This window comes from Bacillus rossius, chromosome 1 (genome assembly GCF_032445375.1).
Source record: "Bacillus rossius redtenbacheri isolate Brsri chromosome 1, Brsri_v3, whole genome shotgun sequence".
Lineage (NCBI taxonomy): Eukaryota > Metazoa > Arthropoda > Insecta > Phasmatodea > Bacillidae > Bacillus > Bacillus rossius.
This window is the reverse complement of record NC_086330.1, coordinates 372,731,355-372,755,465: the sequence shown is the minus strand read 5'-3', so window position 1 is coordinate 372,755,465 and position 24,111 is coordinate 372,731,355. Positions and strand designations below refer to the sequence as shown.

At 39.7% G+C, this 24,111-nt stretch overlaps 1 protein-coding gene across 1 annotated transcript in view; it reads left to right on the top strand.

The window, feature by feature from the left end:
• The window catches only part of LOC134528486 (uncharacterized), a 161,594-nt gene that overhangs the window by 127,319 nt on the left and 10,164 nt on the right, over positions 1-24,111 (top strand). The window contains exons 3-5 of the mRNA XM_063362138.1: positions 5,810-5,947; positions 14,869-15,009; positions 22,210-22,350. Of these exons, the coding sequence (XP_063218208.1) occupies positions 5,810-5,947; positions 14,869-15,009; positions 22,210-22,350 (420 nt within the window). The remainder of the gene's footprint in view (positions 1-5,809; positions 5,948-14,868; positions 15,010-22,209; positions 22,351-24,111) is intronic.

The following is a 24,111-nucleotide window of genomic DNA, read 5'->3' as shown; positions in this document are numbered from 1 at the left end:
ATTCTTATTAAATCAACATACTCATAGTAAAATGTACCTCGATTGTTTTTTTGTTAAATTGGTTTATTTTATTTGTCAATATAAACGACTATAGGTATCTATAGAATTAATTATGTTGTAGTGACAGTATATTTAGCTGCATGTGATACTAAATCATATGTTAGTTACATTAAGCTAACCCTGTTTTTTTATTTCTTATATAGTATAGTTGATGTTTAAAAAGCACGTAAAAGTGGTGTGAATTATAAAATAGTTAAAATGGCGTAATACAGGGAATTGCAGGGCTTGGATGTTTTGTAAACCATACTTGATAAAGTTTTTTTTTCGAACTTTCGGTCAAAATAAAAGGGAACTATTGTTCCAAAATATGATGATTTTATTTAGAATCGGCCTTTCAAGGACCGCTGCTAGGTATAGTTTAATATTTGTGTGAATTCCACAAAGCAACACACACAAAATTCAAAAGTTTAAAACAAAGTTTTACATCTCTAATAAATATTTTTTTTACCGACTGAGGTAGTGCAATGACGAAACTATTTACTTGTATTCTAGAGGAACCGGGTGTGAACACCTGTATCGTAGAAGCACTGCCAAAGCCAATTGGGGGGATGTTCTATGCAAAAGGAACGGCCAATAATTCCCCTTATTCGTTTTTATTTTGTGTTGTTGCTTCTTCTCTGACACTCTTGCTAGCGTTGAGGCGTCAATAGTTACGTATAAGTAAACGTTTATTGGGTATCAGTTTTGAGCAATAGGTCTCAAACCAAAGTAATACAAATATATCTATAGCGACGACTCAGTTGTAGACTTACGTAACTGAATACTTAATTTTTTTGGTCTAGATCACACCGTATCGGCTAAAATGTAAAAAGGGTTTGTAACAAATTTGGATCCCAATCTCAAAATAGTGAGATTATCTGTTATGTTTTTGTGCATAAAGATGACAGTGTAGTTACACCTCAAAAGCGTTTTATTTCAGCCATTCTTAAATTCCAATCATATCATAAGAAGGAAAATATTTTCCCATGCCATAAAAGATTATACTTTAGGTAATTTTTTTATCTTCTTTTATTCATCAGCTAAACACATGAGGAATATATTTACGAAATACAGCGTTAATGTGAGTAAATCAAGTACAATACGATATTATTTTACAAAAGTTTCTGAAAATGTACTTACTGCTTTAATCTTATGTGGCTAGTGACTTCTCTTCGCTTTCCAGCTTGCTGTGGTCTGTGTTGCAAAAAGCATAGCATACGCATAAGCTACTCTCTCAAGCAGCAAACATCTACTTACATCTACTTACATAAATCTTCTATCTTCAAAGTGTGCTAACATTTCTCTCTATACGTGATTTATGACAAGCCTGGCTCATCTTCATTCTATCCTGTGAAGTGTATATAACAATGTATTTTATCGTATGTTTGAATGTTTTTATTTTGCAAATTTCAATACGCTGTAAAAGTGTATGCATGCCAAGTTCAATACAATGTAGGAATGTAAGTGATTAGTCAATAGTCTAGAAACTTTTCCATTACTTAAAAAAAAACTGTTGCTCTTTCAGACACTATTAGCACCTTGTTAGAAATACAGTAGGGCAGTTACTTTGTGAACATTATGCAATGTGCATGTGCAGATATGAGTCTAACTGTAAGTATACATTTACTTGTGTTTTTTTTACCTTATGATTGTGATAAGGAAATATATTACTGTTCATCGTAAAATGCGGGTTCAATAACTTGGTTTGAAATGCCACAAATAAGTCCTTGCTGTAATTAAAACGTTTCACCCTATATAGCTTCTGTTCAAAGACACATCAAATAATCTCGTTATAAAATCAGGACCTATGTCAGTTTCAATTAAGTTAAAACTTTAAAAATAATTACTTTGTGCTAAATATAAGCAAACATTTTTCCTTTCAATTCCATGAGATTGGTTGCACCAATAAGGTTTTTTTATTATTTATATATTTAAATTATATACATTCGTTAATCTTTATATCAGTCGATATTAATTAAAATATTAAATGAGGCTAACATATACTGAAGTTTTCTTTTACTATAAACAAAATATCTGTAATTCTGTAGAAATTTCAATTCAATAATGTTTTAATACATTGTTTTATAAATTTATTAATTCATAACCAGACAAATATTTTCTGCCAAAATGGTAATTTGTATTTTTAAATAAATGTTTTCCCCTATGTAGACACCGTCACTTTATATCTATGTTCATTAATATAGTAATGATATATAGAATGTTTGAGGGTGCTAGAAATTCATCCCTCCATACTTAAGTTTTATAACAAAATTAAATGCTGTTTCATATTCTTGCCTTTCGAAAGGAACTTTCCCTATTATTTTTTAAATGCTTTTAACCCACTCTAAAAGATTTTTGAATGTGCCGACGCTCCTAGGTAGGTACTAATGGCCTCTCAGCGAAAAGTTTTATTTTGGGAATAGTTATAAATGTTTTATGTAAATCAGAGATAAAAACCATAACTCCATCAATAATATATAAATTCGGATCACAAAGTTACATTATAATAATCACTACCTACACGTTACCCTTTAAATATGCGTGGGTCATAACATGTGTAATCTCACATGTTTTTATTATTATTTTTAGAAATTTAAAACATAATTAAATTTCGTTAAAAAACAGTTTTTTTTTGCATTTAGTTTATGCCTTATGGATGAGATACTTAAATATAAATAACTGATAAATATTGCCCATTTAAGATTATTTTTCCACAAATATGCACAGTAAGCATACAAAATAATCCGGTAAAGTTTTTTTAGGATATGTTAAAATTAAAAAATAAATCTTAATAAATGTATCCACTAAACATAAGTAAAAACATAAGAAGATATTTTCCAGTCTAATAATCAATAATGGTGGTCATTCAGAATATATGTCTTTCAATATATCTTAATAGTGTAAACAATTGAATGGCATATAAATCCAAGTCATGTTTTATATTTGTTATAAATATTTAAAAGGTAAGAACTAAATATTAGTATTTCCATCAAGGTTTTCGTATTCAAGTGGTCTCGATATATTGCTCAGGAAAGGATGTTAGCTATTAGCTACGGCTATGTCGTAGCGCAGACTAAACATGGTCACAGACCCGCACGCGCAAGATGTGCATCGCTGGACGGCTTATTGGCCAATGAAACTGTCGGACGGAAGTAGCCAGTGCGTTGTTGAGGTTATGTAATCTAGTATCGTTCCGTGTATATAAGTTTCAATATGTACTGACAGCGATAGATGTTTCGTAACTTGTAAATTTTTGTTTGTGCCGTATCTGGTTACTATACTTAAGTTCCAAATAGTTTAAACAGGTTGTTTGAGGTAATGTTTGTAACAAACGCACGAGTTTCTGACGGTCTTCACACGTAGTCGCGACTCAATGCTATAACGCTCGTATTTCCTTTGGAAATCAGCGAACTGTGCGCTGTTTATAAGCAACTTAGCAACTTAAAAGTCGTTAAATTCTCGAAAGTAAAAGTTGGCAACCTTGATTTTTTTTTTTGTGGTCGTTCGTTGCTGGGAATATTCACCATAAATTTCAAAAATTATCTATTTCGCATTACGTAACAATACCAAAACACTATGTTAAGATGCTTATTTTTTGTTTTAAAAATTACAAAACCGCATAGCCGCCAAGTATGAGTTTTGAAATTCATATCTTGAGTTATAATTAAAAAAAAAAATACACACATGTAAATTTCTGCACATGGCCAGCCGTGCTTACTTCATTGTTGCCAAGATAATTCAACATTGTCAAAAATTATTCCAAAGTATAAAAATTTTGCAATTATAATTAATACGCCACTCTATCAGTATATCATTCCGAAAAATTCTTAACTAAGATTGTTTGTAAAATTACTTTTTTTTATTTTTTAGTTATATTTTAGAACTTTCTGTGTTCTCTTTATGTTTAGAAGTATTTCTGTGATGTTGGCACTTCTCGAGCGCACGGCCTGTTCGGTGGCCGCATCCCGCCTGTTCAGTGGCGCAGGCGGCGGGATGGTCTGTTCGACGTGTCAGTCTGTACGACGTGTCAGTCTGTGCGATGTGTGGGTCTGTGCGACGTGTCGGTCTGACGGCTGACATGTCAGGCTGACGGCTGACGTGTCAGGCTGACGGCTGACGTGTCAGGCTGACGGCTGACATGTCAGGCTGACGGCTGACGTGTCAGGCTGACGGCTGACATGTCGGTCTGACGGCTGACGTGTCAGGCTGAAGGCTGACGTGTCAGGCTGACGGCTGACGTGTCGGTCTGAAGGCTGAAATGTCGGTCTGACGGCTGACGTGTCAGGCTGACGGCTGACGTGTCAGGCTGACGGCTGACGTGTCGGTCTGAAGGCTGACGTGTCAGGCTGACGGCTGACGTGTCGGTCTGAAGGCTGACGTGTCGGTCTGAAGGCTGACGTGTCAGGCTGACGGCTGACATGTCAGGCTGACGGCTGACATGTCGGTCTGACGGCTGACGTGTCAGGCTGAAGGCTGACGTGTCAGGCTGACGGCTGACATGTCGGTCTGACGGCTGACGTGTCAGGCTGAAGGCTGACGTGTCAGGCTGACGGCTGACGTGTCGGTCTGAAGGCTGACGTGTCAGGCTGACGGCTGACGTGTCAGGCTGAAGGCTGACGTGTCAGGCTGACGGCTGACGTGTCGGTCTGAAGGCTGAAATGTCGGTCTGACGGCTGACGTGTCAGGCTGACGGCTGACGTGTCAGGCTGACGGCTGACGTGTCGGTCTGAAGGCTGAAATGTCGGTCTGACGGCTGACGTGTCAGGCTGACGGCTGACGTGTCAGGCTGAAGGCTGACGTGTCAGGCTGACGGCTGACGTGTCAGGCTGAAGGCTGACGTGTCAGGCTGATGGCTGACGTGTCAGGCTGACGGCTGACGTGTCAGGCTGATGGCTGACGTGTCGGTCTGAAGGCTGACGTGTCAGGCTGACGGCTGACGTGTCAGGCTGACGGCTGACGTGTCGGTCTGAAGGCTGACGTGTCAGGCTGACGGCTGACATGTCGGTCTGACGGCTGACGTGTCAGGCTGAGGGCTGACGTGTCAGGCTGACGGCTGACGTGTCGGTCTGAAGGCTGACGTGTCAGGCTGACGGCTGACGTGTCGGTCTGAAGGCTGAAATGTCGGTCTGAAGGCTGACGTGTCAGGCTGACGGCTGACGTGTCAGGCTGACGGCTGACATGTCGGTCTGACGGCTGACGTGTCAGGCTGAAGGCTGACGTGTCAGGCTGACGGCTGACGTGTCGGTCTGAAGGCTGACGGCTGACGTGTCAGGCTGACGGCTGACATGTCGGTCTGACGGCTGACGTGTTAGGCTGAAGGCTGACGTATCAGGCTGACGGCTGACATGTCGGTCTGACGGCTGACGTGTCAGGCTGAAGGCTGACGTGTCAGGCTGACGGCTGACGTGTCAGGCTGACGGCTGACGTGTCGGTCTGAAGGCTGACGTGTCAGGCTGACGGCTGACGTGTCAGGCTGACGGCTGACGTGTCGGTCTGAAGGCTGACGTGTCAGGCTGACGGCTGACATGTCGGTCTGACGGCTGACGTGTCAGGCTGAAGGCTGACGTGTCAGGCTGACGGCTGACATGTCGGTCTGACGGCTGACGTGTCAGGCTGAAGGCTGACATGTCGGTCTGACGGCTGACGTGTCAGGCTGAAGGCTGACATGTCGGTCTGACGGCTGACGTGTCAGGCTGAAGGCTGACGTGTCGGTCTGACGGCTGACGTGTCGGTCTGACGGCTGACGGCTGACGTGGCGGTGTTGTCGCAGCGGCGCTGGTGAACGAGGAGTGCATCATGAGCGAGCAGTGCGTGGTGACCCCGGGCACGGAGTGTGTGGACGGCTTCTGTCGCTGCTCCGGGGAGCTGCGGCCCGTGGCCAGCAAGGCGGGCGTGCTCGAGTGCAAGGGTGAGTGTCGCCGCGAACACAGCCTCACAGGAGTTGCCCAATTATAAACAATGGTAAATATGTAGTTGGGCGATATTTAAAAAAAGTTAAAATTCAAAAAATACTTTTATTCTATGCTCTTTAACTTCCTCTTTTCATTAAACCCAACGGAGATAAGAAATTCCAAATATTTTAGGAAATATCGAATTTTTTAATTTTCATCACAATACCTGCGCATTCATGCGGCGTTTTACATTGTTTCTTGTTTACGAGTATAATTTTTTTTTAATATTGGAGAATGTTGAACCTTCCAAAATTTAATGTTTTATTTCTTATTTGGAAACTGTTGCGCAAGTAATAAGTAAAATAAAAATTACCTGAATTCCTACTGTTCTTGTTTATTGTTTACGAGTATCAAATTTTTTTTATATTGGAGAATGTTGAACCTTTCAAATTTTAATGTTTTAGTTGTTATTTGGATATTGTTGCGCAAGTAATAAGCTTTTAAAAAAACGTTCCTACTGTTCATACTGTTCATCCTTTATCCCGGTTTGTTAGGTCGGGTCAGTTATATTATAAATAGGTACTTTAAAACTAAACAACCATTAAAATTAATTCATTTTTTGACGTGACAACGTCTAATAAATCGATTAACGCCGGCTGCACGCACGGAAAAGTGTCCCGTTACGCACATTGTCCCGTTTCGCTGTGTCCCGTTACGCTCATTGTTCATTGCTAACCTGTACCTCCAAGCATTGCGATCGAGTCCGTGGCCCAATTCTGTTTTCATGCGCTTGCAGTGTAACATTTTCATTGCTCTTTGCTAACCTCTTCCTCCTAGCATTGCTGCAGAGTCCGTGGGGCAAAGATAATATGTTGACATCTTGGTGTTGGGTAAGCCATTTTCCTGCACATCATCGGTGAGTTAGGTATCTTAAATGTATGATTCTGTGTGTTATATGATTTTTATAATTCTGTGTGTGAATGATAATGTGTTTGTCCATTATCTTCCCACATACATGACCATTATCTTTCCATATGTATGACCATTATCTTCCCTTACGTCGTTCTGTTTTTGAATGATTAATGTCTTAAGGTAGATGAATATTCTTTCCTTTTTTGACGTGACAACGTCTAATAAATCGATGAACGCCGGCTGCACGCACGAAAAAGTATCCCATTACGCACATTGTCCCGTTACGCTGTGCCCCATCACGCTCATTGTACGCTTGCGCCGCATCTCTCTCTTTTCCACTCGATTGTAACAACCATCGATTTGACTTTTTCGAGGCACATTAAACTTGAAACACTCCCATTCGTTTCCTACTTTTCCTATAATCGTCCTATCCTTAACAGAATAACACAGATTGGAAGAAGTTAAAGTAATAAACATATTTGAATTAATGAGTGCAAATAAAAATAAATTTATCAATTTAATTGTAGATTTCATTTCACTCCTTCTTTGTATCCATACATATTGTGATAATTCAATAAAAATGATTCAATTTTAGTCATAAAAGTATGCAATCATTTCATCAATGTTTTGTTATGACGTTGTCACGTTAAACTATCGTCCGTAAACCGACTTTACAGACAACCAATTTTTTTTAATGTCCTCTTAGTTTGAAAGTATTTATAATGTAACTGACCTGACCTAATCGAACATTTTTAATTTAATTAGGCATTCACGATCACACGGCAAAATAAAAAAACGACGTTCAAATGATTGCACAGGTCTTGTATTGCAAAATAAGAACGGTGATATCTCCAAAAGTATTTATAATTTCTTATCTCCGCCGTGTTTTATGAAAAGAGGAAGTTAAAAAGCATAGAATAAAAGTATTTTCGGAATTTTACAATTTTGTTTAACAAATATCGCCCAACTACATATTCACCTAAACAATAACAAAACATATTTTCCAAACGATATAAATTGAAAAACTGTTCAGTAAATAACTTGAGAAATTTAACTAGAAAATGGTCTTCTTTAAGACTGTTTTAGAGTTTCTTGTTGAACGCATCCTGTACCAGATCTGACTCTAGCCTTAAGATAAGTGTTAACATTGCGTGCTTAAGTAGCATCAAGCGAGAGAAGATTTCCCAAACTAAAAAATTCTATCAAGTCTCGTCCTAGGTCCACCATGAGTCAAGCTGGGAACTCTCTAACTTGGCCGTCTTGTTAAGTTTGAAAACAATAAAGCGGGAAGGAATTTATGTAGATGATGTGATTTCCCAATCCGCATTATATGTTTGCAATCCCTACTAATATTATAAATGGACGGTGTTATGTAAAAATGGTTCAACCCACAAACATTTTCAACTGAGTAAATTGAGCTCAAAGTTGAACACACAATAACCGGTATTGTGGCAGTGCGTTGAATGTTTGGTCGCAAGATGGCATAGTAGCAAGGAATGTCGGTTAAAAAAATTTAGCTCAATTAAAAGTGTCATTTTACCTACACAATTATTCCAATATTTTTTTTTTCCTTTTGTTGGTTAACTCATTTGTGCATAACACCATCCAAATGTGAATGTAAGTTTGTTTGTTACGCTTTCACGCGAAAACATCTTAACCGATCACCATGAAACTTTGCACACATTTTCTTGGAGGTATAAGAAGTAACATAGGATTCTTTTTTATTGAGAAAAATATATATTTTACGAAAGATAAAAAAATGTTTGTCAAAAAATCTCAAAATCTAGCTACTTTAACGTCATCTAGCATTCCAGTTATGATGTTCCAACCCTGAGTACTGTAATACCGTTGCACTGTATTATCGACGGTCAAAATTCAAAATTATTTATTTTTGTTACAGAGAAATATATTTTATTGATTCATTTCTATTGTAATGATCTTTGATACATATTTAATGGCTTCAATGCGAGCGAAGCCGCGGGTAAAAGCTAGCGTTAAATAAATGAAACGGAACATAGCACTGGAAACCATACGTGTCTTGTATATTATTTATGACGTGACAACGTCTAATGAATCAATGAACGCCGGCTGCACGCACGAAAAAGTGTCCCGTTACGCACATTTTCCCGTTATGCTGTGTCCCGTTACGCTCATTGTACGCTTGCGCCGCATCTATCTCTCTTCCACTCGATTGAAAAAACCATCGATTTGACTTTTTCGAGGCACATTAAACTTGAAACACTCCCATTCGTTTCCTACTTTTCCTTTCATCGTCCTATCCTTAACAGAATAACATAGATTGGAAGAAGTTAAATAGCAAACATGTATAAAAGTTATAATTAAAATAATCTCTTGGTTAAAGTAATAAACATATTTGAATTAATGAGTGCACATAAAAATAAATTTATCATTTAAATTGTAGATTTCATTTCACTCCTTCTTTGTATCCATACGAAATGGTGATAATTCTATAAAAATGATTCAATTTTATTCATAAAAGTATCCAATCATTAAATCAATGTTTTGTAATGACGTTGTCACGTTAAACTATCGTCCGTAAACCGACTTTACAGACAACCAATCCTTTTTTAATGACTTGGTGTCGTTTAAAAGGGAGGAGTACAAGTACCGGGAACCAAGTGACCTCGCTACGCCACATCAGAGTCCTTGACCCTCCCAGGTCGTCGACGCAGGGACAGATGATGGAGCAGCATCCCAGAGGCCTGGTCCATCCGTGTTGCTCTTGTCTTCCGAGGTCTCCCGAGATCCACTCCCGACAAACACTGGCTCGGATCCGGATCCTCTCTCATGGGCTAGTTCACTGTCCGTCTCGCCTCGGCCATGTTTTCTCATGTCGCAAATACACTTGTTACAATACAGAAACTCGGACACACAAAATTTAACGTAGAATTATTATCTTTGAAAGATTTGTGCAATGGGAGTGCATGACTTGATGTAAGCTTTTGGACATACGCCATTGCTAAAGCACATGTATGTCTGTAGAAGAAAACTACAAAAAACACAAAAGACAAAAACACAAATTAAGCAAAAAAATTGCTGTTGTCAACAGGACATAAACAACACATAATATTCCATAACAGGAATATGGTCAACAAACAAAGAAAAAACAAAGAAAAATGGACTAACAGAACGAAAAAAAATAATGACAGCACAAAAATATTGAAACCAAAAAAAAAAAAATTCAGCACAACGTTGAAACGAGACAAAAACACGACTAAACAAATATACGAAACATACACAATAGTTTTCTTAAACAGAAACAAGGGACGTTTCGGGAATTATTAAAAAAAAAAATTAATGCCGGGCGTGATAAATATGCGAAGATTGTGTTTGAAACTACTTTTTTTTACGCGATTCACACATAATTACCTCAACCGTCGCTAGAATTCGCTTCCGGAGCAGCTACGTTGGCTATCAATCATTCTATTTGCAGAGCGAAAGGTTAAACTTTATAATAAAACGGCTCCGATAAAAACGAAGGAAAAAAACTTGAAAAAAAAATTCCTAAACCCCGGCTTTTAACCTGATATTTGTCAAGGAATTTATTAAAAAAAATAATGCCCATTATTTAAACAAATTAATTAAAACCGTTAATGCTGTAAAGTTTTTCCATTTGGCTTTGTGAACTTCGGTTCGCGCTATCCGCCACAGATGGCAGCACCGTAGTTGTTACACATTTCCGTTTCATGCGACTTCCGTCCCATCCACGGAATCTCTCCCACCAAATGCCGTACCACATACAAAAATATATAGGCCTATGTTACCATAGTGTTGAGACCCGAAATGTTTGTGATTTCATTTTTCTGACGTGACAAAGTCTAATCGATGAACGCCGGCTGCCCGCACGAAAAAGTGTCCCGTTATACACATTGTTCCGTTACGCTGTGTCCCGTTACGCTCATTGTACGCTTGCGCCGCATCTATCTCTCTTCCACTCGATTGGAACAACCATCGATTTGACTTTATCGAGGCACATTAAACTCGAAACACTCCCATTCGTTTCCTACTTTTCCTATCATCGTTCTATCCTTAACAGAATAACACAGATTGGAAGAAGTTAAAGAGCAAACATGTATAAAAGTTATAGTTAAAATAATCTCTTAGTTAAAGTATTAAACATGTTTTAATTAATGAGTGCAAATAAAAGTAAATTTATCAATTAAATTGTAGATTTCATTTCACTCGTTCTTTGTATCCATACAAAATAGTGATAATTCAATAAAAATGATTCAATTTTATTCATAAATGTATGCAATCATTTCATCAATGTTTTGTTATGACGTTGTCACGTAAAAACTATCGTCCGTAAACCAACTTTACAGACAACCAATTTTTTTTTTTTTTTCATTTGGGCTGCTTCTGCGATCGGTCCTCAGTGGAGGCCTCTGGGACAGTTGAGAACATGTCAGCCGTGGTGGGGTGAAGTCTCGGGCAGTTCACTTGATGCTTCTCACATTTCAGCAGCCAATGAACGGACGGCACTTAAGGGGGTGCCTCCCATTTTTGGTCAAGATTTTATATTTACAGTAATTACAGATAAACTTGTAGACTTTTTCAATTTTTTAACTTTAACGAAATGAAAAAAAATATATAAAGCGCATACTTCTTGCATAATTAGCTGCCAAAGTTACGTTTTTAACAATTTTGGATTGTACAAATAAGGAGAAATTAATTTATTGCAGAACTGAAGCTTTTTGGGTTTAACTGCAATGCCACTGGCTACTTCATGATATTGTTTGTATTTATATCACAAAAACTCATTTCATGTTTCTTGGCTGTCAAAATTGTAACAAATTTCAGAATTTTGAAATCCCATATTAACTTATACTTACTTGCCTCTGACCACCTGAATTATAAAATTGGTGTAGGGGATTTCCAAAGGAGGTTGTATAATTTCCTATTAAATTACTGTAACACAGTGAGTCAGTACAGAAATTGTGATGTATGTTTTTCTAAAACTCGCGTAAACAACCCAGGAATATGGCAGGACAGTTCATTTCAAATGGTAATGGTCAAGTCGCATTGTGTTAATGTCTATAGTCTCTCCAACGACCTCGCTGTTCGTGAGACATACAGAATGAACAAAAATATGTGAATTAGTCTGGTGACTTGCACTTGTTAGAAACATTAGTAAACTAGTTTTATCATAATTCTTGTCATAATGTGCATGTAAAAGGAAATTACCCAAATTTTAATAGTTCTGTTTTTTTTTATATATATATTTTATATAAGATGCTGAAACATAGACAAGTTATTTTTCTAATTTACAAAAAAACAACTTACATTTTTGGTGTTGCAAATTAAATTATTATTATTATTCACCACATCAAAAGTTCTGTGAAGGTAACAACATTATTTTGTGGTTGTTACAAACCCAGTTTTCAGTAATTTTAACATAAGAAATATTATTTTCCGTCACTCCATAATAACTTTATTATTTTATCTTCACAAAGTAGTTGGAAAGTCGAAACAAATAAATTGTAATTGAGTGAATATATATATATATATATATATATTTCCATATGGTTTATACCAGCTTGCAATATTTTTATTCAATTTCATGCAATCACGCGCAGAGAATTTTTATTGCAAAAGTTGGCCGCAAAACTAAATTTCCTTAGATTGCGTGTTCAAGCTGCGTCACAGGCGAATAAATCACAATCATTTCGGTCGATATTTAAGGTCGCTCTCTTCCCGGGCAGGAAGATACTGCCCTCTGTATTCTTGCCTGTGAGTCAGCTGGCCCATAGAATAAAGATATGAGAGAGGTTGTTTCCCTTTTTTTTTCTAACGAGGCCAGCATCGGCTTATAATATTATAACAGAACTGTCAAAATCAGCTGGTGTGATAATTGACACGTGCATTTGTTTACAAAAGGGAAACGCAGCAGGCAGCACTTTTTGAAGTGAAAACTTCTATGGGAAGGTTTGGTTAGGGAGTAAATACATGTAAGTCGTCATCGACATGATCACATGACGTGTTATTTTTTTTTATATTTCAAGGATAAACCTTAATTTATTATTTTTTTAAAGATACACATTTTTATTATATCTTTATTTTCCAAGCAAATTTTATCGTTATTGTGTGGTACATAGTGCGAGTATTGGATATTTTTTTAGTAGGTAGTTAAGTTGAGGTTATGTTTTTTTTCTTTTGTTTATTTATTTACAATGTGAATTTCTTCAAATGTCAGGTTATTGATTTATTATAGATAATGTATATTATTTGTAGATTTAAGTTAAATAGTTTTTTATTCTTTCAATGAAAAAATTTCATTTATTCTAGTTTAAAAGTTATTATTAGTAGGGGCAAAACTTACTAGTGATATAATACCAAAATAATTTTCATTTTGACGTAGAAATGATTTCATATTACACATTTAAAAACAAAAGTTTAAGTTTTCACTTCTTTCGACAGTCTCCATGACTGACTTCTCTTTTTTTTTGTGAGAATGAGTGAATTATGATAAGTAAACTAACGCACAGCGTAGTTAAATGCACCAGTGATTACATTCAGCATTGAAACAGGACATACAAATTTATACCTACGGAAACATAACCTCAACTGCGTCCACCATGACACAATTTTCGACACTTCTGTTGAAATATAAGCCGTGCAAAAGTTGAACTCAAAACTGTCTACTACGCAGCTTGCTTGGCTATAGGTTAAAGGCCCTGTCACATGGTTCGATTTTTGTCTCCAACTATATTTGATTACAGAGTTGGGGGGGAAATATTGGACGGGAAATTGTTCGTAATTTTCTCCATTAAACAAATTTTGACAGATAATCTCAAATATGTTTGAAATCATGTCACGCTATCAATTTTTTTTTTTAGCTATCTCAACCTTTTTATTTTAATCTTATTTTGAACTTATTTGTTGCATTATAGAGCTGGTGGAAATTTTACAACTAGATATTAGTTTTTGTATATTTATTAAATTTTAAAACATCTATAAAATATCTTACATTAAAACATTTTACATAATAAAATTAATTAATAACATTGATTAAAATAATTTATAGACATATGTATAAAATTATTTTGCATATGACATTCTTATTAATATTATTTTAGTTATTTCACCTTTATAACCTCTTCAATCACACATGTGTTCTCTACTATTTTAAATATTCAATCTGACGGAAACGGACACTATTTCCGTTTTCGCCGGGCATGATTCTGTTCCAACATCCAACATATTTGAGAGCTAGAGACAGGAAAAATTCGCGAATTCATTCGGCAATAGGTTAGAAGTCAAATACATATGTATACCTTTTAGATGATTTTTCTATTGGCTTACTGTTCATCTGGACGAATCTCAACCAATTATAAACTCTCAACCAAAGAAGGATCGAATCACAGACTAAACCAGCTGAGACGACTCACAAGTCAGCAGCCAATGAACTGGCGTTATTTGCCCAAGTGTACAGGGGAATGTGCAGTCTATCCTGAAGGCTACTGAAACCGCGAATTTTTCCGGTCCCTATTGAGAGCTCCACCTGCATGAAAAATATATTTTGGAAACTCAAGTCAAACAACTTATAAATAGGGACCGAAAAAATTCGCGGTTTCGATGGCCTTCAGGATAGTCTAGGCGTTCCCCTGTACACTCGGGCAAACAACGCAAGTTCATTGGCTGCCGACTTGTAAGTCGTCTCAGCTGGTTTGACTGTGATTCGATCTTTCTTTGGTTCAAGGTTTATAATTGGTGGAGATTCGTCCAGATTAACAGTAAGCCAATAGCAAAATCATCTAAAGGTATATTTATTTGAATTTTAGCCTATCGCCGAATGAATCCGCAAATTTCTCCGGTCTCTACTTATGAAACACACATGTTGGTGCTAGTGACGTTTCCGGTGATGTCACAACCGCCAACACTATTTGACAAAGCATGTAGGAAGGAGTTGGAAGCGAGGATGTGACCCTAAAGCCGAGCTAGTTGAGGAAACGGCCGCGCCGTGTCGGAGCGCTGCTGGCTGCGAGTGTTGTTGTTGTGTTGGCAGTGCGCGGCTTGAAGCAGATCGGCGACAAGTGCGTGGAGACGCAGGAGTGTGGCTTCGACTACGCCGTGTGCGACGCCAACAAGAAGTGCCGCTGCATGCCCGACTATCCCGTCACCAACCACTTCGACAAGTGCGGCAAAGGTGACGCCGAGGCCTGCGCGACTCTCGATGCACCCGATACTTACCGATACTTACCGATACCTCCCGATACCTCCCGATACCTCCCGATACCTCCCGATACCTCCCGATACCTCCCGATACCTCCCGATACCTCCCGATACCTCCCGATACCTCCCGATACCTCCCGATACCTCTCGATACCTCCTGATACCTCCCGAAACCTCCTGAAACCTACCGAAACTTCCTGAAACTTACCGAAACCTCCCGATACTTCCTGAAACCTTCCAAAACCTCCCGATACCTCCCGATACCTCCCGATACCTCCCGATACCTCTCGATACCTCCTGATACCTCCCGAAACCTCCTGAAACCTACCGAAACTTCCTGAAACTTACCGAAACCTCCCGATACTTCCTGAAACCTTCCAAAACCTCCCGATACCTCCCGATACCTCCCGATACCTCCCGATACCTCTCGATACCTCCTGATACCTCCCGAAACCTCCTGAAACCTACCGAAACTTCCTGAAACTTACCGAAACCTCCCGATACTTCCTGAAACCTTCCAAAACCTCCCGATACCTCCCGATACCTCCCGATACCTCCCGATACCTCTCGATACCTCCCGATACCTCCCGATACCTCTCGATACCTCCTGATACCTCCCGAAACCTCCTGAAACCTCCCGAAACTTCCTGAAACTTCCCGAAACCTCCCGATACTTCCTGAAACCTTCCGAAACCTCCCGATACCTCCCGATACCTCCCGATACCTCCCGATACCTCCCGATACCTCCCGATACCTCCCGATACCTCCCGATACCTTCCTAGAAGTCCCAATATCTTCCCACGCTTACACCCCAGTCTGCTTCGAGCCACTCGCCAAGCACTCTGCTCATCACGCATCAGCTTTATCTTCATATGAAGTGTGTTTCAGGTCTCTTGCCGACGGTTATTGTCTTCTTTGTACCTTATGTTTTCTGTTAGTAATGACTTCATAAAGAGATTTTTTTAATTTTACACTTTATATTTTTTCAAACCTGACATCGCCTTTATTGTGGCCGATTTAGGCTTTATTTAAGTCGATGACTGTTTTTTTTTTGCAGATTTCAAATGTTTTTTTGCCGATTTTGGAATTTTTTATGCCACTTATTGTTTTATTTTGCTGATATAAGTATTATTTTTGTTTTACCTTTTTAAATAATTAAAACAAATTATAATAAAACATTTAAATGTGTTTTTTCCTACTGGGCAACAAGTACCTTTCAGATAAACACAGTTATGTTAAGTACCATCAAATATTTTGTGAAAATTTACCATACCATGTTTTAGTTATAAAAATGTTATACCTACGTTAGTAACTGTTATTTTATTACAAAAAATTCAGTTCTCCTTGTATTGTTTGTAACAAAAATCTTCTACACCACAAAATTACTTTTTTGTAACTTCAATTGAATTTTGAAGGTAGATATTCACAAAATATTGTGTTGCGATCAAAAGCTTTTTTTTTATTCCCTCAGCAGGTATTTTAAATAAAACAAATGGCCGCTCCTGCAGTCTGTTTTTACAGCGCACAAAGCATCACGCAGGCCTACCAACCTCCTCCCAGAAAAAAGCTCGTCAATAGCCACAATTGCTGCGTCATAGATTAAACAATAATGATTTGGCTGGCAGGTCTCGTTGCTTGTTACTGGCAGGTCTACCAACTGCAGTGAAACATCCCCGCATCGCCCAGCATGGCTTTCTGGCACTGCCGTCACAGCTGTAGTGTGGTCCCGTTTTATTGAAGACTTTGGAAAGTCCTATTTAAAATGGCGTACACTTGTAGAAATATGTAAAATACACCGATGTTATTTTAAGGCTGTTATTAAGATGTTTTATATGTACTCCGCAGATATTCACTACTGATTTTTATTTATTTGAGTATGTAGAGAAAATGTTTATGTGTATAGATATATATTATATTTGCGTGTATATATTAGTAATGCAGGGGACCCTGATACTTCAACTGAGCACATATTTAATTCCCTTTATTCCTTTAAGTTTATTGTGGATATCTTAATCCTGTGAAACATATCGACAGTTTAATTTACACAGCTTTGTAGGCATTTATTATCAGCGTTTATCCTTAACTAGACCAATTATTTAATATTCTGTGGTTAAGTTGCATGCGAAATATTAAAAGCAGCCCGCCGTTTATCGAGTTAACACCCTATGCCTGGTCAGCGTAGACTTTTTTTTTCAGTAACAAGAATTAGCTTGTGGCTGATACAACCGATACATCAGGCAAGTCATTTATCCTTCCCTCTTGTCTGCTGACGAAACACAGGAACATCCTGCCATCCTTGCCATACTTAGAGCATTCTAGTCGTGACTCTTGTTGCATTCTGGGCCTACGGTGCTACTGCAGACTTCCACAGAGATCCTCGCACCAGCCACAAGCTGAACTGGTCTTCAACTCCGAGCGCTGCCAACTACTGTTGGATGCTGGGAAACAGTGTTCTTATTTTTCTCTACACACCCTCAAGTTGCTGTCAAGATGGCGGACTCGTGACCCGTGCCTATATATGTTCGTGTTTGCGAATGTCATGGGACGTAACAAAAATATTGGTGTGTCAAATGAAACTTTGTCATAGCAAAACTACCTCTAGAATTTATTTTTCAAAATAAAAAAAAATATTTATGTGAAACAAAATTACAACTTCAAAAATTTGTGATTAAACTATGTATATTAGTTCTATGATGTTACGTCTCAATTATAATTTACGTATCTCTGTAGCACAAAGCATAGTGTTTATTAGCGATGAACTAAGTTAAGACCTGGTTCAGATCCAATCAATGCAATGAACACGTTACTTGTTTATGTACTTCAATATTGTAATGTAAGTATGAAATGTTCCTAATTAAAGTAATTACTGTTGTTTTTTTTTTCATAATTTCTGTAAAAACTTATACATATGTTACCAGTGTCCCGTGACACGGCAACGCTTAGCCCCTAAGACGTCAATGTTTTTTACCCCTGATGTGCCTACCACCAGCAACACTCCTGGTGGCACTGGTCACCCCTGTGAGATAGGCAACCCGCTACAAGAGCTACTCCACTGGCTCAGAAGGTTCTCCGTGGTGAACGATGACCCGTGACCCGTGAAACGGATCTCAGTCGGTTCCGTACGAGGCCAGGATAGAATAATTTAATGCAGTTTTTTGGACATACTCCAATGTAGTTTTTCACTGTTTGTGATGGAAAAATTCCGAAAATAAAAAAATTAATATACTTTATTAACTTAATACAAAAAAAAATTGAATGAGGCATTGCAACACATTCCGGGATTAGCGAATGCAGTATAAATATCCATTTGATTTTGGTTCCTTAAAGTGTTGTACGAACGCAAAAAAAAAAAACTGTTTTGTAATAAACGTGTTAAGTAAATTACTTGCTTGAAAATAACACAGTGCGTAAAAATAAACTAATAAAATTTATTTAGCTGGTGACCACAATCCTAAACAAAACACAATTACGTTCGTGTAATACATTGATAAAATTTTGATAAATCAAAATGCGTCTAATAAGTAATAACTTTCAAATATGCCTAGTTGTATGCTTATCTTAACAAACCTCATGTCACAAAAGTCGTTGGTATGCCTAATAAAATATGAAATGATAGGTTAAAACTTTTCATTAAAAAGTTTTAATATACACAGCAGCCTTCTACCTACATGTTCTCTGGCTGCCAGTCAATAAAAAAAACATATGCCTACTTGCTCATATGTTTCTGTACCACTTCGGATCGCTAAAAATGGCTAGTAATGTAAAATAGAAAGGCTGTAAGAGTATTGACATCTGATTTAATGTAAATTTTATTATGATATAACCATAGAATTACATGTAATTAGTCACTTAATCGAGATAATTAAGAGTAATAGTGGTGCTAATTTAGCATTAAGAGTTCAAAATGCTATACACGGGGGTTAAAGAAATTGGTGTAGCGTTACGATAAGTATTTGGGACTGAATGGCGACTATTAAAATGTGAGGTAGATAGTTGGTAAACTAAAAATGCCAATAAAAAAACTTTTTCTCGCGAGTTTATATTTAATTTTTTTAGTGACAAAATTGAGCTTGCTTTACAAGTAGTCCTGGTACAAATAAACTTTCGTACATATGAAACAAAAATTCCCGAATGCTAAGTGGTTGAAGACCTCTAACTAAATATGCTAAAAAATTACTAAATTTTCCACAGAATTCCAATAACTGACGTGATGTACGTACTTCGCAGTATGTTTCCTGTGTTCATGATTTTAACAAGTGTTGTTGGACTTTGTACAACAATTTCGTGTTTATTTAATTTTTATTAATTCTTATATGTATTAATAATGTTCGCAGGCTTTCACGGCCATTGTCTGAAGAAGCTTGGCTTCTGGGTTGTTGCCGTGTCCTTGGCAAATAATTCACCAAAGTTTCGGTCGACATTGCAGTCGCCATCATCAGGGAGCTGTTACCTATTGCTCCCTGATGATGGCGACTGTAATGTCGACCGAAACGTTGGTGAAATATTTTCCAATGACACGGCTACAACCCAGAAGCCAAGCTACTTCTTATATGTATTGTTGTGAAGTGATATAGGTTTAATAAAAAGGAATCCAGTGAACGTTTCCTAAATTTAAGTGTTCTTTTTAGCACTCATTTATTTCTCAAGTGGTTTTATGTTGTGTAGAATTGTGTATATCTCGAGGTCAAATTACTTTTCAGTTCATTATTTAAATGCATGTTTGGTTGCTTATACACCTGAAAAGATTTATTTGAGAGAAAAAGAGCTTATTTAAAATAGTTAAAATAATACGCTTGCGCCGCATCTATTTCTTTTCCAATCGATTTGACATTTTAATCATGTTTTCGTCGTTTGAATTATTAATATTATGTAATTTAACGATCGTCCACCGATTTTCAGCACAATCGGTACGGTTATTTAAAAGTAATGTTGAATTTTCAAATACGTTTTTGTACGAACAATGGTTTTTTTACAGTTACACATAATAATTCAAATTATACCCGGGATCTTTTGCACAATATTTTAAAAAATATTGTAACAAATTATAAAAAAGTTTGGTGTATTTGGGATGCGTATTTGTTATAAAATCGTATTATAAAAACGAAATAATATTATTCCCCTACGGTGCTGTTATCTACGGTGACAGACGCGAACCGAACGAATCGCGCAATCTAGCCGCTTCCGCGGCAACCAGGCACTCGTTAATACATATTTTCCTTTGTTTATCGCGAGGGGCGTTATTATTAATGAATAATAAATAGAATTTCGTGCCCGGGGCCACAATTGCATATCATTTTGAGCACTGTAAGACATAAAAACGTAAAATATTCTCGACGAATTTTAATCTCGGCCCCAGCGCACCAGAGCGTCTGGGTTGGAGATTAAAGCCGAAATTCTTTCTCAAACTTACTAATACTTATTTTATTAACTGCAAGGGCCTTTTTATTAAATTCTACGTTTAATTTCACGACGAAAAAACTTCGTCGTTAAATGTGTAATTGCGAAAAAGCGTAAAACATTCTCGACGATCTTGAAGTTAAATAGCAAACATGTATAAAAGTTATAGTTAAAATAATCTGTTCGTTAAAGTAATAAACATATTTGAATTAATGAGTGCAAAAAAAAGTAAATTTATCAATTAAATTGTAGATTTCATTTCACTCATTCTTTGTATCCATACAAAATAGTGATAATTCAATAATAATGATTCAATTTTATTCATAAAAATATGCAATCATTTCATCAATGTTTTGTTATGACGTTGTCACGTTAAACCATCGTCCGTAAACCGACTTTACCGACTTTACAGACAACCAATTTTTTTTTATCTGCGTATGCGCGAAGTCAGTGACGTCTTATAAAAATAGCCGAGAACCAAACACCTGGCCACGTCGCCAACATAGCGAACACAGCTTTGTGTGGCCAGTGACAGCTGAGATGCAGCTGGCTGTATTTTACTCTCAAGGCTAACATAGCGAGCAAGCGCCCTGTGTGGCCGTAGTTAAGACAGCGCCTGCCTGCAGAAGGGAAGCCATCATTTCACAGACGAGAGAGCCACACCCGAAGTTCCCCGAAGTTCATGCTCGCTTTTTTTTTCCCGTTCTATCTCATTGTATAAACCGGTGTGGCATTAAATTTTGCGGGCGAATAGGATAGGTTAGCTACATTATAAATACTTTAAAACATTGTGGATGGTTGGTTATATTAGGTAAGTATAGCTACATTAAAAATACTGTAAAATCATTTTATGGTTGCTTAGCAAATAACTTTTTAATATGTAGCTATCCAGGGCTAGGAAACCGATTACATGATTTCACAGTATCTTTAATGTAGCTATCCTAACCAAATCAACGTCTACAATGTTTTAAAGTATTTATAATGTAGCTAAACTAACCTAATTGAACATTAGTTATCATGAGTTAAATGAACAAAAAACTGAAGGTGCACGATCGGTCGTTTGGCTCTCTCGTCTGTGAAAAGAAGGCTTCACCCTGCAGAATGCCAGTGGGCGGCAAAAAGGCGCCATCCAGGAGTCTGATGCCTGCACTCTGAAGCGATACGCACATCTACACTTACATTATTTTTTTATACGTGTTAGGAACTGCATTTAATTATTTCCACCAAAATATGGTGCTTAAACTTATAGAATAGTTCTTTTAATTTGATTTGAAAATTTTTAATCAAGCTTTTTTTTAATTTTAAAATTTGAATAACTTACTAAACAAATATTCAATTTAACGCTGAAAATAAATTTTTATTATGTATTTCGTTATAATTTATTCAAGATTAACGACGATAACACCTTCACACAATTCCAAGAGGATCTTTATTAAAAAAAATTTTTCTCATATTTATTATTTCATATATATGTGTGTCGAAAATATATTTTAATTTACACGTTATTTAAATAATTGAATTTTTAATCAATATTTCGTATATATTATATTAAAGTGTTTCTTATTTTAATTTTTCAACCAGCGCCTTACAACTAACTAGTTTAGAAATATTAGCTGAAATAAGCTGTGTAATTGCTAATAGCAAGTGAACACGCCGATGCACGAGGTACAGTTATAACCTGACGGCCGCCGGCCGGCAGGGCCCGCGAGTGTAAGCCGCTGCCAACAGGAGCGCGCAGTGTCGGTCTGCAGCCGGCGCCTGGCCGCTGCTGTTGCAGAGAGGCGCATCAACGAGTCCTGCGACTTCACGGAGCAGTGCGAGCAGGTCAACTACCAGACCCAGTGCCGCGACGGCCGCTGCATGTGCCGCTTCGAGCTGACGCCCGTCCTCAAGCCGGACGGCTCGGTGGGCTGCGTGGGTAAGGCACTCCTCCTCGGCCGCCCTCCTCCGTGAAGGTACTCCTCCTCGGCCGCCCTCCTCCGTGAAGGTACTCCTCCTTGGCCGCCCTCCTCCGTGAAGGTACTCCTCCTCGGCCGCCCTCCTCCGTGAAGGTACTCCTCCTTGGCCGCCCTCCTCCGTGAAGGTACTCCTCCTCGGCCGCCCTCCTCCGTGAAGGTACTCCTCCTTGGCCGCCCTCCTCCGTGAAGGTACTCCTCCTTGGCCGCCCTCCTCCGTGAAGGGACTCCTCCTTGGCCGCCCTCCTCCGTGAAGGTACTCCTCCTCGGCCGCCCTCCTCCGTGAAGGTACTCCTCCTTGGCCGCCCTCCTCCGTGAAGGCACTCCTCCTTGGCCGCCCTCCTCCGTGAAGGTACTCCTCCTCGGCCGCCCTCCTCCGTGAAGGGACTCCTCCTTGGCCGCCCTCCTCCGTGAAGGTACTCCTCCTCGGCCGCCCTCCTCCGTGAAGGGACTCCTCCTCGGCCGCCCTCCTCCGTGAAGGTACTCCTCCTTGGCCGCCCTCCTCCGTGAAGGTACTCCTCCTTGGCCGCCCTCCTCCGTGAAGGTACTCCTCCTCGGCCGCCCTCCTCCGTGAAGGTACTCCTCCTTGGCCGCCCTCCTCCGTGAAGGTACTCCTCCTCGGCCGCCCTCCTCCGTGAAGGTACTCCTCCTTGGCCGCCCTCCTCCGTGAAGGTACTCCTCCTCGGCCGCCCTCCTCCGTGAAGGTTCTCCTCCTCGGCCGCCCTCCTCCGTGAAGGTACTCCTCCTCGGCCGCCCTCCTCCGTGAAGGTACTCCTCCTCGGCCGCCCTCCTCCGTGAAGGCACTCCTCCTTGGCCGCCCTCCTCCGTGAAGGCACTCCTCCTCGGCCGCCCTCCTCCGTGAAGGTACTCCTCCTTGGCCGCCCTCCTCCGTGAAGGTACTCCTCCTCGGCCGCCCTCCTCCGTGAAGGTACTCCTCCTTGGCCGCCCTCCTCCGTGAAGGTACTCCTCCTCGGCCGCCCTCCTCCGTGAAGGCACTCCTCCTTGGCCGCCCTCCTCCGTGAAGGCACTCCTCCTCGGCCGCCCTCCTCCGTGAAGGTACTCCTCCTTGGCCGCCCTCCTCCGTGAAGGTACTCCTCCTTGGCCGCCCTCCTCCGTGAAGGGACTCCTCCTCGGCCGCCCTCCTCCGTGAAGGTACTCCTCCTTGGCCGCCCTCCTCCGTGAAGGTACTCCTCCTCGGCCGCCCTCCTCCGTGAAGGTACTCCTCCTTGGCCGCCCTCCTCCGTGAAGGTACTCCTCCTCGGCCGCCCTCCTCTGTGAAGGGACTCCTCCTCGGCCGCCCTCCTCCGTGAAGGTACTCCTCCTCGGCCGCCCTCCTCCGTGAAGGGACTCCTCCTCGGCCGCCCTCCTCCGTGAAGGTACTCCTCCTTGGCCGCCCTCCTCCGTGAAGGTACTCCTCCTCGGCCGCCCTCCTCCGTGAAGGTACTCCTCCTTGGCCGCCCTCCTCCGTGAAGGTACTCCTCCTCGGCCGCCCTCCTCCGTGAAGGGACTCCTCCTCGGCCGCCCTCCTCCGTGAAGGTACTCCTCCTCGGCCGCCCTCCTCCGTGAAGGTACTCCTCCTCGGCCGCCCTCCTCCGTGAAGGCACTCCTCCTTGGCCGCCCTCCTCCGTGAAGGCACTCCTCCTTGGCCGCCCTCCTCCGTGAAGGCACTCCTCCTTGGCCGCCCTCCTCCGTGAAGGCACTCCTCCTCGGCCGCCCTCCTCCGT